We start from the raw sequence: 19520 nt of genomic DNA, 5'->3' as shown, positions 1-19520 counted from the left end.
GAACACTAGCACTTACAAAGGTGATTAAATATATGCATTGTGTTTGACATGCTTACAAATCGACTTCCGAACAGACTGCAGAACAGAACCCATTGGTCTTGCTGTCTTCAATCTTGGCAGATTAACCTTGTCTGAGAGTTTTGAGGAATACCTTGGACTTTTCCCTTTCAAAGCCAATCTCGATGGAAGTGTGAATAAAATGGACCATGAATCTAGGTAGAAAATACTGATTAGCTATCCATGAAATCTCAAACGGACAATTCAAAAGGGACTTCCTGATTTTATGCACTGTCTTTGGTAATACAGACTCTCACAAACTACCATTAATGATATTTTCTCATCAACCTGCTCAGATGTTATGACCAGCGTCCTCTCTAATTTGTTTTACTGGCTACCTAGGGTTTCGAGTCCTGTGCATGGCACTAGAATGTGATGTCAATATGGTGATGAGCATAACTGCACTGATCACCATGCACTGAACAGCAGAGCTACTGTCCATGTGTCCAAACATGCAGCTTAGAAGAAACTTGAGTTAAGACACACACCTGGAGCAGAAGGGATTTCAACCTGGGCTTTCTCTCCCAGGAATTGGAGATGCAGTGGAAAGCAAAGAAGGTTACCTCCAATTGCAACAGGATCTTGACCAAGTGGGCCAATGAGCTCTGAAGTGGCAGATGGAGTTTAATTCAGGTAAATGTGAGGTGCTGCATTTTGGGAAAGCAAATCTTAGCAGGACTTATACACTGAAGTAGTAAGGTCCTAGGGATTGTTGCTGAACAAAGAGACCTTGGAGTGCAGGTTCATAGCTCCTTGAAAGTGGAGTCGCAGGTAGATTGGATAGTGAAGAAGGCGTTTGGTGTGCTTTCCTTTATCAGTCAGTGTCTTGAGTACAGGAGTTGGGAGGTCATGTTGCGGCTGTACAGGACATTGGTTAGGCCACTGTTGGAATATTGCATGCAATTCTGGTCTCCTTCCTATCGGAAAGATGTTGTGAAACTTGAAAGGGTTCAGAAAAGATTTACAAGGATGTTGACAGGGTTGGAGGATTTGAGCTATAGGGAGAGGCTGAACAGGCTGGGGCTGTTTTCCCTGGAGCGTCGGAGGCTGAGGGGTGACCTTATAGAGGTTTACAAAATTATGAGGGGCATGGATAGGGTAAATAGGCAAAGTCTTTTCCCTGGGGTTTGGGAGTCCAGAACTAGAGGGCATAGGTTTAGGGTGAGAGGGGAAAGATATAAAAGAGGCCTACAGGGCAACTTTTTCACACAGTGTGGTACGTGTATGGAATGAGCTGCCAGAGGAAGTGGTGGAGGCTGGTACAATTGCAACATTTAAGAGCATTTGGATGGGTATATGAATAGGAAGGGTTTGGAGGGATATGGGCCGGGTGCTGGCATGTGGGACTAGATTGGGTTGGGATATCTGGTCGGCATGGACGGGTTGGACTGAGGGGTCTGTTTCCAAGCTATACATCCCTATGACTCTATAACAGGAATTAGACTATTTTGGATCTGGTGATGTGAAATGAGGCAGATTTAATAAATGGTGCAAGAGTTAAAACAGTGGCCATAACACATCAGAATTTAGCATTCAGTTTGAGAGGGAAAAATTTGTGTTGGAAACAATAACACTAAGCTTATGTAGGGATGTATACAAAGGAATGAGCACAGAGCTGGCTGGAGTGGATGGGGGAAGGTGTTTAGCAGCAACAACCATTCAGGAAGAATGTTGACTGTTTAAGAATATAGTTCAAGGCTCACAACAAAGGCATATTCCAGTGAGGAAGAAGGATTCAAGGAAGGGGGTTAAACCAACTGGTTAACCAGGGAAGGATAGCATCAAATTGTGAGGAAATACATAGAAAGTGACTCACATTAGTGGTAAACCAGAGGATTTGTAAATTTTTTAAAAACCAAAACAAATGATCAAAATATAATACAGAAGGCAAAAATAAACTTTGAGGGTAAACCGGCACGTAATATTAACACTGGACAGCAAGAGCTTCTTTAAAAAGGAATTGAGAAGCCAGAGTGAACGTGGGGTCTTTCGAGATTCATGCCTGGAGATAAAATAATGGGAAATCAGGAAATGGTAGAGAAGTTGAATAAATACTTGGCCTCAATTTTCACAATAGAAGATATTAATATTATTCCAAAATTAGTAAATATTCAAGAAGCAAAAGGAGGAGAAGAAATAAGTACAATAACTATCACCAGAGAAAAAGTGCTAGGAAAATTAATGGGTCTAAAAAAGATATGTCTCCTGAACCTGATAGAATGCTTCCTGAGATATTAAAGTAAGCAGCTACATAGGTAGTAGATGCATTGGTAGTAATCTTCCAGTAATCTATAGATTCTGGAAAAATCCCATACATTGAAAAACAGCCAGTTTCACTCCTTTATTTAAAAAGGGAAGAAGACAAAAAACAGGTAATTATAGGCCATTTAACGTGTTATTGGGAAAATGTTAGAGTCTATTATATAGGACGCAACAGCAGAGCATTTAGAAATGCATAATGTAATCAAGCAGAATCAGCATGCTTCATGAAAGAGAAATGATAACTGACAAATGTACTAGAATTCTTTCAGCTAACAAGCACAATACATAAAGTGGAGGCAGTGGATGTAATGTATTTGGATTTTTATAAGATTTTTGTGAAATATGACATATCAAGCAACTTCATAAGATTAGTCCATGGTGTTGGAAGTAGTTGAAGGTAGCATGGATAGATATCTAATTAATACAAGACAGAAGTAGGATTAAGGCGGACATGTTCAGGATAGCATCTAAAACTAGTGATGTGTCATAGGGATCAGCACCCGACCACAATTATTTACAATATATATTAATGACTTAGTTCAGGAAAGTGAATGTACTATAGCCAAGTTTGTGCATAATACAAAAGTAGGTGGGAAGGCAAGTGGTAAGGATGACACAGTTTGCAAAGGGATATAGACAGGTTAGGTGAATGAGCAAAAAAAAAGGCCATTGAAATATAATATGGAGGAATGGAAGGTCTTGGGAGGAATAAGAGAGGACCTAAATATTATTTAAATAGAGAAAGACTGCACAAAACCACAGAAGAGAGATCTGAGAGTCCTTGTCCATGAATCACAAGAAGTTAGCATTGAAGTTCAATGGGTGCTAAGGCAGGCAAATGGAATATTGGCCTTCATTTCATAGGGAATGGAGTATAAAAGTAGAGAGGTTTTGCTAAAACTATACAAAGCATTAGTCAGATCACAGCTAGAATACAGTAAACCATTTTGAAAACCATTTAAGGAAAGATTTTTCTGGCATTGACCACACCTCCCGAGCTTATCATCCAAGTTGTGTACATATAACTAAAACAATTTACTATACCCTCCCTTTTGCCAGGCTCCTTTGCCTGAATCAAACTTTCCCTGACTCCTTTAATTTCTTTGAATGGAAGCAACAGGATGACCGTGGCCCACCTCCTTGAGCGATCTACTAGTTATGGTTCTTATCTGCCAAGGTCTCTGGCATAGGTTCACATATGTGTCAGTCCTCCCCCATATACCCCAGACCTGTCCCTATCAAGATAAAGGCTGATCATGACTTGCAACACAGAGGCATCGTCCCCTTGTGTAATGCCACATCGAATAGGTGACCGAATGTGAGCAACGCCTGGGGCTGGTAATGGAAGACTGCTCTTGGCTAACTGTGTTGGGATCCCCCGACTGACAGGCATCCCCATAGACTTCATCATGGTCTACTTCTCCAAGGTTTTCAGAGATGTTGGATTGCTTGCTGCAGATACCATATGTGTGACATGTGGTACTGATGCTAGACTAACATGGTACACTAATACAAGAAAAGATGGACAAGCCAAGGAGCAGCCTGATAAAAATTGTTGGCTCCTTTCCCTGTGTAGTACCTATACACTTGATGCAACCATATTCTACTGGTTGGTGTGGCCCCTCTGAGAGCAGTCTGCCCTTGAATGGCACAGTGACAGTGCATTGCCTGATGGTAGCAAGGCCTCCTTGTAAATGGAGTGCCAATGTCAGTGGTGGAAAGGCATGTGTGACTGGTGCTGCTGTATCATGTCCTGCGCTCCAATTTGTCTGTCGTCAACATGTTTCTCATGGAGCAAGCAGCAAGTTGAGGTCACCAGGAAATCAAACTGGTTTCCATGTTAAGTTTTCCTGAAGGCTAGTTTGTATGGAGAGTTAGGTAAGACCACTACCAATGGCAGGTTGGGCTCTTAACAAGCAATAATTTTCATCAACTGGGTACTCACTGCTGATTAACAGAAATATTGTCATACTGCTTGAGGAAAGCAAACAAGATGGTTTTGACATCCAGATCAGTTTTGCACTATATCTCTCCCAATTCTACTGCTCACTTCGCCATAGCCCATGCTGTTCGGAACCTCATAAGGTTCCACCCTGTCTCCAAAGTAAAATAAAGGCGGTCACATGATCTGCAGTGTGTATGACAGCAGGCCTGGGTGGTTTGATCATTGGTGATTAGAAGGGACCCAAATTGTTTTACTTGAAACAAACTAATACATTTATGTTTGGAAACAACAACAGCAGTCTGAGGATTCTTTGTTGCAGTGATGGTGTTTCTATTCTGAGTCATAGAGATGCACAGCATGGAAACAGACCCTTCGGTCCAACTTGTCCATGCTGACCAGACCCATCTGCCAGCACCTGGCCCACATCCCTCCAAACCCCTCCCACTCATACACCCATCCAGATTTGCCCCAAATGTTGCAACTGCATCAGCCTCCAACACCTCCCCTGGCAGCCCACTCCAAACACGTATCACCCTCTACGCGAAAAGGTTGTCCCCTAGGTTTCTTCCATATCACTCCCCTCCCACCCCAAACCCATGTCCCCCACCCCAGGGAAAAGACCCTGTCCACCATCCCATCCATGGCCCCCACAATTCCACAAACCTCCACGAGGCCATCCCTCAGCCTTCGACACTCCAGGGAAAACAGCCCCCGTCTATTCAGCTAGTGCAAAGGATGATGATTGTGGTTATGAGATGTCAGACTTCTCAGTTCTAGGACATTTCTGCAGGAGTACTTGGCCCAAACATCTTCAGCTGCTTTATCAATACCTGTTCTCCATTCTCAGGTCAGAAGGGTGTATGTTAATAGACTATTCATAACTTATACTGAAGCAGTCCATTCCAAATACAGTAAGACTAGACATATCCACATTTGGCTGACAAGTAGTAATTAACATCATGCCACACAAGGGCCATGCCTTGTCAATGTCCAACAAAGAGAATCTAACCATTGCCCCTTGAAGTTCAATCACATTAATACCACTGAATCATCATATTTAACATCCCTGGGGATACTACTGACCAGAAACTGAATTGGACCAGGGGAGTAGGTTGCAAATTGTGAGTCTTGTACCGAAAAACAAAATCACATGAATGTTTTGCCTGCAGACTTCAACTAGGAAGTATAACACAGGAAATATAAAGTGCATTGAATTAATGTATAGCAAGCAAAATCAATATTGGGAAATACAGATGTGACAAAAGAAGGAAGAGTAAAGACAGATAGCGAATACTTTAAAAAAAACCTTTCTAAAGTCAACATTAATTTGCACCTCAGGAAATGAGATTACACATTATAAATTTAATTTTGAACATTAAGGAGGCCATTCAGTTAACAACTTATTATGAAATTTAAAATTCTTATGCTCTCTCACTCCCCTGCATGCAGAAGTCCTAACTTGTTGGAAACAATATCTGAAGTTGCTGGAAAAGCTGAGCAGGTCTGGCAGCATCTGTGAAGAGAAATCAAAGTTAACGTTTTGGGTCCAGTGACCCTTCCTTAGAATCCTTCTTAAAGCATCCTCAGTTCTTTCGATTTTTATTTAGTCCTAACTTCTTTGTCCTTTTTAGCATGGAATAAGTGGACAAGTACACTACATTCCTGCATTGCTGTTGTTTAAATGCTGAGTGCTGCAGCAGCACACCCTGTGACAGAACATGGTATTTCTGACAGTAATTTCCATATGTTGCTATTAGCTCCTGATAATGGCTTACAATGTCAACTTCACTATTATTATTGCAGCAAAATTCAGGTCATCATTAAACCTTCCCTGTCAAACAGTGTTGGTCACTATATTAGGAATAGAACAAACTTGCTTTTGAGCATGGAATCACTCTCATTTATGTCAGAGAGACTAGCTGGTCTGCAAAATCATTTCTAGCACAACTCTTAGAATCCATATTTTTCCAAATTTAATTTGTGATTATTTAAAGTGCAGAAATGCAATTGGCATTTATGTAGCAACTATTCACAACATCAGGATACGATTTAAAAAGCTTCATAACCAGTTAATTGATTTTCTACCATTTTCATTTTATGTCAAAGTCTGGAGTGACAATGTATGTGCAGCATTTTGAGTAAATAGCAAAGGCTGTTATTGCTACCAAGAATGGTTGACAGTGAAGTGGACTGTTCCTTTGATAATTATAATGCTGCACATACTAGGGAATGTAAGCTATGAGGACAGGAAAAACAGGCTGCAAAGAGATAGGTTAATTGAATATGTAAGAAGCAGCAGATGGTATATAATGTGGTTAAGTCAGAAGTTATTTACTTTTGTAATAGGAATAGAAAAGAATAGCTTTTAAAAGATCTGAAACTCTTAAATGTTGATGCTCAGACTTTCTGTAGGAGTTTCATTGCAGACGTCAGGACTATGACATAATCCAATGGAAGTCTAGAGCACTGTGGTGAACACAGATTTTTCTTAAATGGCTATTTAAAAGCCAGAAGGCAGACTCTCCATTCCAATTAAGGATGACAAGTGGCTCTTGAAACTAGAGAGCAAATTGGCCCTCAAGAACTGAAGATGCAACAGGCTCCTTTTTCAATTAAGTGAGAAAATGGGCATTCCATTATCAGAAACATTTTCTCTCCAATTATTTTAACTTTAATTTATTTTTTTAAATACCTTAGTAGCCAAAGTTAAAAATCTCACAACACCAGGTTATAGTCCGACAGGTTTATTTGGGAGTACAAGTTTTCAGAACACCATTCTTTCATGAGGTAGCTAGTGAAAAAGGAGCAGTGCTCTGAAAACTTGTACTTCCAAATACACCTGTTGGACTATAACCTGGTGTTGTGATTTTTAACTTTGTCCACCCCAGTCCAACACCAGCATCTCCACATCATTCATTAGCCAAGTCTTCATTATGGAAGGGGACACCTACCCCAGGGACACCAACAGCTGTATTTGAAGCCAAGCAAGCAAGCAAACACTGAAAGCCTTCTTCGACCATAGGCTCTGCCAGTCTGCCACTGGAGGGACGGCAACTCCTGCAGGCAGTTGGGTGGTTCCCTCATGCTTTCGGATACCAAAAGGAAAATTCTAGTCAAGTGTCTGATAAGTTGCATGGAATGGGATTATCGAACTCACTGCCTCAGAGTGCAGTTGGCAAAATCAATCAACAGATTCAAGAAAGAAATAGATATGTTTCTGATGAAAAGTGGGATAAAGGGCTTTGGGGAGCAGGCAGGAAAGTGGAGTTGAGACCAAGATAAGATAAGCCATAATTATGTTAAATGGCAAAGCGGGCTCAAAGGGCTGAATTGTGTACTCCTGCTCTTAATTCCTATGTTCCAATGAAATTCCATGCCTGCCAATCTCTATGCCTGCTATCCAAAAAAATTCAGCCTTGGGGTTTACTTGAACAATGAACACCAGGACTGGATCGTTTTGAAGGAACTTTTAATTTAATTCACCTTTTTTTTTGTTTTGCAAATAAGTACTTGGGGCATTTTAAAAACAAATGCAAAGTAAGACCAAGTTAATATGAGATAATGTCAATTAAACAAAGCTATCATTCCACTAAGGCCCAAGTCCCAGTAATTACTTTGGACCTCAGACAAGCATTCATAATGAGAACATCTGGTAAATCAGATGCCTGGCCATCTGTTCCACCTGGTTTTGTTGATATGGTTACTGGCAGTATGTGAAGTGGCAGGGAGTGAGAGTTTGATAGCCCAATATTGTTAGAATTGGGCCAACATCCCAGGAAATGAAGGTAGCAATGCAAGCCTGCCAGCCTTCCATCCATCTGCCTCTGCTTTGAGGCTGCTTGCATCCCGTGCCAACTCAGTGGAATAGAGATATGGCAGGTAGGGACATCCTTTGTGTTAATTCAGTCCAACATTTCAGGTTGATGATTTTTCTCAAATTAAAGGTCATCAAACTGAAGTGTTAATATTTTTCCTTTTCTCAGATGTTGCCAGACCTGTGAGTATTTCCTATTTTTATTACCAATCCAAATGTTGTGATCAGGGCAGTAAACATTTCTCCTATTTTGCTTCATTAGTTTACTTAATCACCTTGCCAAGATGCACTAGACTTTTGTCTGAACTATTCCCTGTGGTGAAAACATCATGCTTTAACAGCCCTCTGTTAAAGAAGTTTCTTTAAACAGATCTCTCCACTGTCTTACTGATTCCCCAAACAAAAGAAATAGTTCCTGTTCACTTAATTAATACATTTTTGAAGACAAAATCTTTTTTCTTACCCTTCTTTATTTCATGGGAAATAGTCCTAGGATGTTAAGTATCACTTTGTTACTAGTTGATATCATCCTACTAAAACTACACACTAGCTTTATTGACCTTTTCATAATAGTTTACTCTAAATGGTATGGATCCTGTCATAATTGTTATCTTGTGCAAATAATCTTTTACACTCTAATTACACTTTTCCATGCCTATATTTACAAAACCAATATTATTACTGGTCTTTTTAAGTGACTGTTTGACCTGCACTGCTATGTGTAAGGACCCAAAATGAGTCCATGTAGGGAACCCCAGTGATGTAGACACCAATCCTGATTGAATCAGAGTTGGCAACATATTATAGGCCAACCCTTCACTGCTATAGCGAGGGAGTACTTTGGATATACTGTGTTCTGGTTAAGGTATTTGCTTGACCATGTGAGCATAAAATATCTCATGAAACCATCCTAGGAAGTGTAATGATTTTCTGCAAGTGTCCTAGTCGGCTGTTGTCCCTCAACCAACAATAAAAACATCACTTTGCCACTTGGCTCATTGCTGCATGAGAATTCTTGCTGTGAGCAAATTAGCTGCCATGTTTCCTTACATAACTACAGTGAGTTCACTTCAAAGGTAACCTATCGTGTGTGAAGCAAGTTGGGACTTCCAATGGAGGTACTGTATAAACTTGAGTTATTTTCTGTAGCTGATCAATTAGCTGATTTATATTTGCTCGTGATTTCCTCTACCCTCTTCAATATTGCTTGCAAAGTCTACCCTTCAGTCCAGGAGTAATTTGCATAAAATCTTTCAGCTTAATATAGGCTTGAATCAGACCTTCAACCTTCCAGTTTTGCCTTTCTCATTTCCATTGTGCGTGTTCCCATGCACAGGAACAACTGAGGGAACTTCCTAGCAGTCTATATTTAAGTTAATTCAGAACATAAATTCTGGGATCCAAAAATTAGATCACCCTGAACATAACCCTACTCCATATATTATTTTTCACTTCATATGGTATATGCATATAGTAATAATATATGTTGTAATTGATTATACCATCAATATATCATTCAAAGTGCAGTTATTTGGTTAAGGTCTTCAATTTTTTCAATCTGATTATTACAGCTGAAATCTTGATTTAAGCTCACTTTTTAAATTAAATAAATGGCATTTGAGTGAAGTATTCTCTTTAGAATATTTCCATTTTATGTGCTGTTTCTCACAGGTTTTTAAATTGCATATTCTCTTTAGTTTTGTGGTTGTTGTAATATACTGCAGTGCATTCATTTTCTATTTTCAGGTAATTACTGTGAATGTGACTCAACAATTTCTTCTTACCATATTTTATCCTGACTTATTTAGGGGTTACGGGTTACAATGATTCCTGCAATAAATTGTTGGTAAATTTCAATTGTAGTTCAATTAAAGCCAGTTTTGAATAAGATTAGCTTCATTTGAATAAAAATAATGTGAGGGGGAGGAGAATATAAAAAAAAATCAAAGTATGCAGCCACATTTTCCAGAAAAAACATGACAAAGCAGTCACTTATGACACTCCTCTGACGAGAAATAAGACATTCTGAAATATTTACAGTAGTTAATGCACAAAAGCAAGAAATGTGAATAATTACTCACTAATTTAACTTAGTACTTTGTCAAAGTCAAACATAAGAGATAGGTAACAATTTAGGGAGACAGTGGCAATGTCTTTGGACTAGTAATCCAGAAGCTAATACTCCTCAGATGTAGATTCAAATCCCAATTCTTAATTTTGGAATATAAAACTAGTCTCAGTAAATGTGACTATGAAAACATCGATTATTGTAAAACCCATTTGGTTCACTAAGGCCTTTCAGGGAAGGAAACCTGCTGGCCTTGCCAGTGACACCAATATCCCATGAAAACATAAAAAGATCCTTTTTGGAGGGAATGTCATGTAACCGGAACATTTTTAAAATACCCATTTCTAGTATTCATCAGAAAGTAAAAAAAAAATCACAAAGTCCTAGCAATGTTTTGCTTTTTAAAAAATTTCTAAATAATGTTAACCTGCAGGAAACGAAGGTTCTGGAGAAACTATTCTGAAGAAAACCTCATCATGCGATATCTGCCAATTTGGAGCAGAATGTGACGAAGATGCAGAAGATGTTTGGTAAATGTATTACTTAATGGCAAATACTAAACGTTGTTAATATCTACAAACTGAAAATGTAACAGCATCACTTGCATACTTTATTATTAGAAGTTCTTATCATAGTGAATCAGCTGTGGCTTTTACATTTGGGACCTGGATTTAAATTCAGCCCCTCCAACAAGATGAAAATCCATCGATCTCGCAATTCTGAATCTTCATGGAAATCTGATCTCTGTTCTCTGCAGGTGTCTCAACCTGACTCTAAATATTAATATTCAAATCTTAATTTCTGAAATTGTCTAACATGGGACTTGGGGATTTTGTAATGATACAGTTGGAACACTTCTTTAAAATTTAGGTGGTCCAAAGAAGGTTTTACCCTGCACCTGATCCATACCTGACCAAGCTATGTTTGACATTGAAATCAAATGTAAAGTCGTGGCCTCTTCCCTAACAGCAACATGCCTTCATGTTGACCAAGAATTAAGAAGGTCTATATCCATCACCTAGCAAACTCCAACTGCTATGAAATTGTGTTCATATCGGAAATTGTTTAGTTTAAAACTTGCATAATTTTGACGTGTGCTTCCTCCTGCTAGTTTGCCATTACATTCTAGTCACTGTAGGATGCAAAAAAATACAAATATTATGCAAGGTTATAAAATCCTTAAAGCACTGAAGTCAAACTGAATTGTATCTGTTCCAAAGAGGAATAAATAACAAGCTACACACAATAAATGGACACTCATTGCTGTGAATTGCTTTGGCTTTAAGTTAAATTAACTAATAAAAGTCCATTTGAGGGAAGTCAGTAAAATCTTAATATCTGAATATATCATTTGCTTGCTAAAACAATAAAGAAATTGCAAAATGTGTTTGAATGCAAATCACAAAGTTAGTCTATGCCCTAATTCTATAAGTCACAGGTTTACATGTAACTCAACATTTTCATTCGAAGAAAGGATTGGGAAGGTGATTCAGGAGATGAGTGACAGTAAGAGGGTGGTTGTTATGGGGGACTTTAACTTTCCTGATATTGATTGGGAAAGCTATAGCTCAAGTTCGTTAGATGGGTCAGTGTTTGTTCAATGTGTGCAGGAGAGTTTCCTGACACAATATGTAGACAGGCCAACAAGAGGTGAGGCCATACTGGATTTGGTTCTGGGTAACGAACCAGGCCAGGTGTTAGAATTAAAGGTAGGTGAGCACTTTGGGGATAGTGACCATAATTCGGTGATTTTTACACTCGTGATGGAGAGGGATAAGTGTGTACTACAGGGCAAGAGTTATAGTTGGGGTAAGGGAAATTATGATGCGGTGAGGCATGACTTAGGATGTGTGGCTTGGAAAAGTAGACTCCAAGGCAAGAGTGTAAAGGATATGTGGAACTTGTTCAAGGGGCAACTATTGAGTGTCCTTGATAATTATGTACCTGTCAGGCAGGAAGGAAAGGGTCGTGCGAGGGAGCCGTGGTTTAATAAGGAATTGGAATCCCTTGTTAAATGGAAGAGGGCGGCCTATCTCAAGATGAGACGTGAAGGTTCAATTGGGGCGATTGAGAGTTATAGGGTAGCCAGGAAGGACCTGAAGAGAGAGCTAAAAGCAGCAAGGAGGGGACATGAAAGGTCCTTAGTCGATAGGATTAGGGAAAACCCTAAGGCTTTCTATAGGTATGTTAGGAATAAAAGAATGACTAGGGTAGGAATAGGTCCAGTCAAGGATAGTAGTGGGAAGTTGCGTGTGGAGGCGGAAGAGATTGGGGAGACACTGAATGAATACTTTTCTTCAGTATTTACTCAGGAACAGGGCATTGTTGTAGATGAGAATACTGAGTCACAAATAAGTAGAATGGATGGCTTTGAGGTATGTAGAGAAGAGGTGTTGGAAATCCTGGAAAAGGTGAAAATTGATAAGTCCCCTGGGCCTGATGGCATTTATCCTAGGATTCTCTGGGAAGCAAGGGAGGAGATTGCAGAGCCATTGGCCTTGATTTTTATGTCCTCTTTGTCTACAGGAGTAGTCCCAGAAGACTGGAGGATAGCAAATGTGGTTCCCTTGTTCAAAAAGGGGAGTAGGGATAGCCCTAGTAACTATAGGCCGGTGAGTCTCACTTCTGTTGTGGGCAAAGTCTTAGAGAGAATTGTAAGGGATAGGATTTATGCACATCTGGATAGGAATAATGTGATCAAGGATAGTCAGCATGGTTTTGTGAAGGGCAAGTCGTGCCTCACAAACCTTATTGAATTCTTTGAAAAGGTGACGAAGGAGGTTGATGAGGGGAAAGCGGTAGATGTGGTATATATGGATTTTAGTAAGGCGTTTGATAAGGTTCCCCATGGTAGGCTACTGCAGAAAATACGGAGATATGGCATTGAGGGTGAATTGGAGGTTTGGATTAGGAATTGGCTGGATGGAAGAAGACAGAGGGTAGTAGTTGATGGCAAAGTTTCTTCATGGAGTGCCGTCACTAGCGGTGTTCCGCAAGGATCTGTTTTGGGACCATTGCTGTTTGTCATTTTTATAAATGACCTGGAAGAGGGGTTAGAAGGTTGGGTGAGCAAGTTTGCGGATGATACGAAAGTCGGAGGAGTTGTTGACAGTGAGGAAGCATGTGGCAGGTTACAGCAGGATATAGAGAAGCTGCAGAGCTGGGCAGAAAGGTGGCAGATGGAATTCAATGTAGCTAAGTGCGAGGTGATTCACTTTGGGAAGAATAACAAAAAGATGGGGTACTGGGCTAATGGTCGGATACTTGGTAGTGTGGATGAACAGAGGGATCTTGGTGTCCATGTACACAGATCTCTGAAAGTTGCCACCCAGGTAAATAGTGCGGTGAGGAAGGCATATGGCGTACTGGCTTTTATTGGTAGAGGAATTGAGTTCCGGAGTCCTGAGGTCATGATGCAGTTGTATAAGACTCTGGTACGGCCGCATCTGGAATATTGTGTGCAGTTTTGGTCGCCATACTATAGGAAGGATGTGGAGGCATTGGAACGGGTGCAGAGGAGGTTTACCAGGATGTTGCCTGGTATGGAAGGAAAATCGTATGAGGAAAGACTGAGGCACTTGGGGCTGTTTTCACTAGAGAAAAGAAGGTTTAGGGGTGACTTGATTGAGGTGTACAAGATGATTAGGGGGTTAGATAGGGTAGACAGTATGAACCTTTTCCCGCGTATGGAGTCGGGTATTACAAGGGGGCATCGCTTTAAATTAAGGGGGGGTAGATATAGGACTGATGTTAGGGGTAGGTTCTTCACTCAGCGAGTCGTTAGTTCATGGAATGCCCTGCCAGTAACAGTGGTGGACTCTCCCTCTTTATGGGCATTTAAGAGGGCATTGGATAGGTATATGGAGGATAGTGGGTTAGTGTAGTTTAGGTGGGCTTGGATCGGCGCAACATCGAGGGCCCAAGGGCCTGTACTGCGCTGTATTCTTCTATGTTCTATGTTCTATGTTCATTCAAATTTTAACCTCAAAATTCTTGAGAATAGCCAAGCATGACTAAAAACACATGATCCAGAAACAATTTAATATATCCTGACTGAATCCAACTGCTTTATGGTAAGGTTGCTAACTCTCCAGAATTACTTTCATTTCTCCTGGAATTGAAAATTAATTTCCAGAATGCTAGTGCCAACATAACTGGAGAAAAAATCATAATGTTATTAAAAATGTACTGTTTGTATTTCTTTGAACACTTCTGTTTATTAGTTATAAAACCATGAAGACAGGATGAAAAGCTGTTTAACTGAGAGTCAAGCATCATTCAGTCAGATTACAAAACAACTGTATTCCAATTTGTAAAGAAGGGCGGTACCCGTACAGCATTACCTGTAACTACTACATTGACTTGTAATCTGAACAAGTCAGGAATTTGAGGGCTTCTGGGATTGGCACGAGGGTAAAGATTTAATCAAATTACTCAAAGTCTCAATTTTCCTGTCTGATAAACTTGGGTTAACAGAAAACACTGACCAAGTTTCTTGTACTTAACCAGAAACTACTATTTATTTCAAATAAAGTAATTCTAACCACATGCAAACAAAACATGAATTATCAATTTATACTGTCTCTTTTATAAATGCATAAACACACTCGCAGAAAGACATAGACAAACAAAGTAACAGATGTTATGAATGGAATAAAATTAAGCAACACAATGTAAAAACACAAATCCACAGGATTTAATGAGGTGTTGTTCGTCCTCTTCCAAATCCTTCTAATCTTTGATCTTCGTCCTAAGTTCCTTCAGATCTTTACTGCTGGAGTGAGGTTGGCATTTTAATTGTTTAGCCTCTCACTGGTTAGAGACGACAACTAATGGGAATTGGAGACTGAGAATATCTGGCTGATATGCTATTATTTGGTTTTTTTTTCGCTGCAAGAAGAGAGGGGTGCCATCTTTATAAAGGTTTTAGCCCCTGTATTGATTCAGATGCAGTCCACTTGCCCAGGAGCCAATCAGAGTTGTGGTCCTGCTATTGACTTCTGACACACACAACTGGTACTGATTGGTTTTTTAATCAACAGTCAAAGCTGACGCAAAGAAGTACCCAGGGTATGTTCCAGCATCTTTCCCACTGCTTGAGTAAAGCGACTGTGAAAATACAACTCCCAATGAGTTCAAGTAACTTGTTTTACAGCTTAACATCTCCCTCCACATTTTCCTTGATTTCAAGCAGTATCTTTTTCCTATTTTGGTCCACCGTCCAAAAATAAATAAACATTTATAAAATAGTCTTTCCATTTGTGACGCATCATCCGTATCAGTCAGTGCCTGTTCTTTAAGATTAGAGCAACTTAATAAAGACTTTTGGATTTGCATACAGTGTAGCGATTATAATAAGGTCAGCCAGGTGGACCTCATAGAATGAATTCCCTGATTGGAGTTGTTAACCTTGTCCAATCAGGGAGCCCTGGCTGACAGATAAGAACAGAAGTGTCAGACATCCTGTTCACTCTGAGAGTTGGCTCTGAGGGAACTGGATCAATGTCAAGGACTTTTTGTGTGTAAATAAAGGGTGACTTGGTGATGGGTTACCAGCCTCCATGGAGTTATTTCACAAAGTACCAAATGCAATCTAGATTTTTAAAAAAATGTTGTAAGGCGTAGTATCAGGAGATTGAAAGAAAAAGGAAGGATCATCTCCAACCCACTAAATTCTTATTCTAACATGAACAGGAGATCAACACATCCTCAGGAATTGTGTCCTCAAATTATTTTAAGGAGGTTGTTTGCATTCACTTTTAACATCACTTTTATTTTTAAAGCCATCAGGCGAGTTTCCCAGGCTTCATGAATTGCAGCATCTGAAAGGACTCCCAAAGGCCAGGTGAAACAGATGTCTATATTACTTATCTGCAAAAAAGATGAGCAATGTCCTTCAGACCCAAACCTGGCAATCCTTCTGACCTGCTCCCAATAACTAATAATTTCCTGTGTCAGAGTCCCTGTTTAATTAGTCTGGGTTTAAAAATAATTTTGTTTTATTTTTTAAAATTTCAAGTGCAAACCAACAATCCCTGTAATTGTCTTTTTTAATCTACCAAGTTCCATGTGTAGCAGCAATTTCCAGATGTGGAATTCAATGTTTCAGTTTGCCGATTGTGCCGCTTAGCTGACAGGGAACATTGTCCTACCATTAAATTCATTACAATCTCTAGAAAACCATACCTCTGAGTATGATGATTAACTAGATGATTAACTATTCCTAACAATCTTTCTGCTGCCTATCAGTACTGAAAATAAAGTACTTAACTTTGTTACCATTTACATTTTGCCTCTACTTTCTCTATAAAATATTTGCATAGCATTCCCAGCATAGGAGACTTCAGAATTTACAAAACAATGATGATTGTGATGGAAGAATTTAGAGGTTCTGAACAACATACCACTTTCATTCAATTCTATGATATCATTTTTCCAAATGCATCCATGTTTTCCAACCATACGTGGACCTTCTCAAAATACACTTAGTCTTAAATATAAATGGAGAAAAAGCCAGTTTTGAACTGCAAATTTGGAAAACCTATCACAGTACAATGCCTCTTCCAGACTGAATCTAACCTCCCTGCCTTGAAGACTAAATAACACTGCCAGATCTATTTTTTAATCCACAGCATCCCTGTATTAGTGATGATGTGTTTGAATAATTATTTCATAATGCAAATATAAAAATCCACATATACCAATCTATTGTCACAAGTGTTTATTTACTTATAATAATGTTATATATGAAAACACGCGGACATGTTTTATCATTTACATTTTCCTGTATTTCAGGGTTCTTAAATGGTCTCAACTCTTGGCAAGAGGGTTGTGACTGCAATAAATGAACAAGCATCTTGATAGCGTATTTGTGTAATGAAATTATAATTTGTTAAATATACAATTACCTAAAGAAAAGTCATTTCTTGTTTAATAGTGGTTTAAAGAGAAGGGTGTAAAGACACTTTAAAGGCCATGTACAAGATACAGTCTTTGATCCCTGCCATGAACATCCATTTCCTAGCCACTGTCTCTAGCCATTTTACCGGCCACTCCAAGAATGAGCCAACTGTTCACAACATTTCTGCAGTGTTGAGTCCCTCAGGTTGAGCGTTTGACTACACATCCACATTATCAGAAAGAACATCTATTTTTACTTATTTGTCCCTGCTTCAGCTTAGCTGCTGCTGAAAGACTCATCTGAATTATTTCTTCTGAAGTATTTCATTTTATTCCAGCTGGTGTCCCATTTTTTTCCCTCCATAGACTGAAAGCAAGCTAAAACACAGGTGCCGGTATCTTACCTTTACCACATCCCACTCACCACCTCTGTGTTTGCTGATCTACATTATCGCCCAGTCTGCCAAAACTTCGGTTTTAGAATTCCTGATCTTGTTTTCAAATCCTTGACCACCTCCATCCCTGCAACCTTCTGCAATCCTCTAATCCTGGCCTCTTGAGCATCCTCCATTTTAATTGTTCCACCATTAGTAGCTTTGCCCCACTTTTGTACATCACTTTCCTTTAAAACATACTTCATATTCCTCAACTTTCCTAATTTCTTATGTTGCTTGCTTTTAAATATTATTCAATAATACTAATGTAAAATAACTTTAGGCATCTTGCTACATTGTTTTATGCAAATGCAAGTTGTTGTCATGAAACAAATTTGATTATTTATCTAAATCAGTACAATACTTCAAATCCTGAAGATCAGTTTAGCTCATTTGGCTGGATGGTTGGTTTGCAGAGTAGTGTAATGCCAACAGCATGTGTTCAATTTCTATCACTGGTTTGAGGTTACTATGATGGACTCTCCTTCTCGACCTCTTCCCTCACCTGAGGTTTGCTAGCCCTCAGGTTAAATCACCAACAGTTGCTTCTCTCTCTAATGAGAGAGCAGCCCCTATGGTCTCTAAGACTATGGTGACACAAGTCTAAATCCTTGTTTGTCAATTGAGTTGTCTGTAACATGATTGTTTCACTGTTCATCTGAATTCTAATAAATGACTGACTAGCTTGATGGGAAATGTTCTGTTTAAATCAGAATTTTGTTCAGAACAAGATTCTATTAACAGCAGCAAAAACAGCCAATCACAAATCTTTTAGCACATCAACAATCCAATTCAATATAAATCATGTAAGATGCTTAAGAAAAGATTAATATTTTACAAAGGATTACAGATGATATACAGGACAGAAATACTCCATCCGGACCAAGTGCTTACTGGCTTTCCCTTTTCCCCATCTCAATCTAATGTTGCTTTCCTCTCCTTCACGTGCCTGTTTAGCTTCTTTTCCAATATCATAGCCTCTTTCTGCACTGTAGGGATTCTATCAAGTCTGCACTGACCCTCCAAAGAGCATCACACTCAAACCTTAACACTATCCTCATGACTCTGTATTTACCAGGGCTAATCCTAACCTAACCTACACACCACCACGGACAATTTAGCACGAACAACTAACCTGCACAGCTTTGGATTGTGGGAGGAAACAGAGCATCCAGTGGTAACCCATGTAGACAAATGGAGAATGTATGAACTCTACACCCAAGGCTGGAATCAAGCTCAGGTCCCTGGCACTGTGAAGCACCAATGCTAACTGCTGAGCCACCATGCTATTGTGCATGTGGTTCAATTCAACTACTTCCTGCAACAGCAATTTCTACAGTCTCACCAGTCTTGGGGGATGGAGAGGTTTGTTCTGTTTCTTCACACAAGGAAAGATTTTCCCTTTTGTTGTTTTAAGACCTCAACTCAGTTGTTTCTCAAATCCCTATTTATTCCAAGCACAAATGAAACCTCAGTCTTTTAGTCCTTGCCTGTGTACCCACTCATTTCTGATCACATCCATGTAAATCTTCTTTGCACCCCCTCCACTTCCTCATCATTTTATTGTATGGCAATTAGTCTGCATGCAGTACTCTCAAATGTGGTCTAACCAAGGTTTTCTAGAGGTTGAGCATAACTTCACTATTTTTCAATTCTAAAGTCATGTGCTCCTTCCTTTAACAATATTGAACTCTAGCAAATATACTCATTATACAATTCAGAATTTTAGCCTATTTTTGATCTGCAGCCATGGTAAATGTGCTGTTTCTTGTGCCACTGAGCTTCATTTGAGGCCTGTCTGGTTTGAAAGTTTTTTTTTGCATAGCAAGCTTCTGTTTTCTTCATCTTTATTTTTCCTCTTGAGAAAGAAAACAGCAAAATAGTATTGGTGTACCACTATTGAGTTCCATTCTAAGAAACAAAAAATGACAATGTGGACAATTTAATATAGCAATTAGCCTACTTTTTTCCAAGCTCTTCTTTCTGAGGGGTGAAATACCTAATTGTCACTTGGAGACTGTCTGCAGTGGTATCATTGAA

General features: G+C 39.3%; 1 protein-coding gene across 1 annotated transcript in view; it reads left to right on the top strand.

Moving 5' to 3' along the window:
- The window catches only part of tmeff2a (transmembrane protein with EGF-like and two follistatin-like domains 2a), a 94266-nt gene that overhangs the window by 49572 nt on the left and 25174 nt on the right, over positions 1-19520 (top strand). The window contains exon 5 of the mRNA XM_087988679.1: positions 10580-10676. Coding sequence (XP_087844805.1) covers positions 10580-10676 — 97 coding nt within the window. The remainder of the gene's footprint in view (positions 1-10579; positions 10677-19520) is intronic.

The sequence above is a fragment of the Chiloscyllium plagiosum genome, unplaced genomic scaffold, assembly GCF_037043375.1.
Source record: "Chiloscyllium plagiosum isolate Xiang-an unplaced genomic scaffold, Cpla_swu_hap1 HiC_scaffold_7, whole genome shotgun sequence".
In the NCBI taxonomy this organism is placed as follows: domain Eukaryota; kingdom Metazoa; phylum Chordata; class Chondrichthyes; order Orectolobiformes; family Hemiscylliidae; genus Chiloscyllium; species Chiloscyllium plagiosum.
This window is presented reverse-complemented; position numbering and strand designations above follow the sequence as displayed.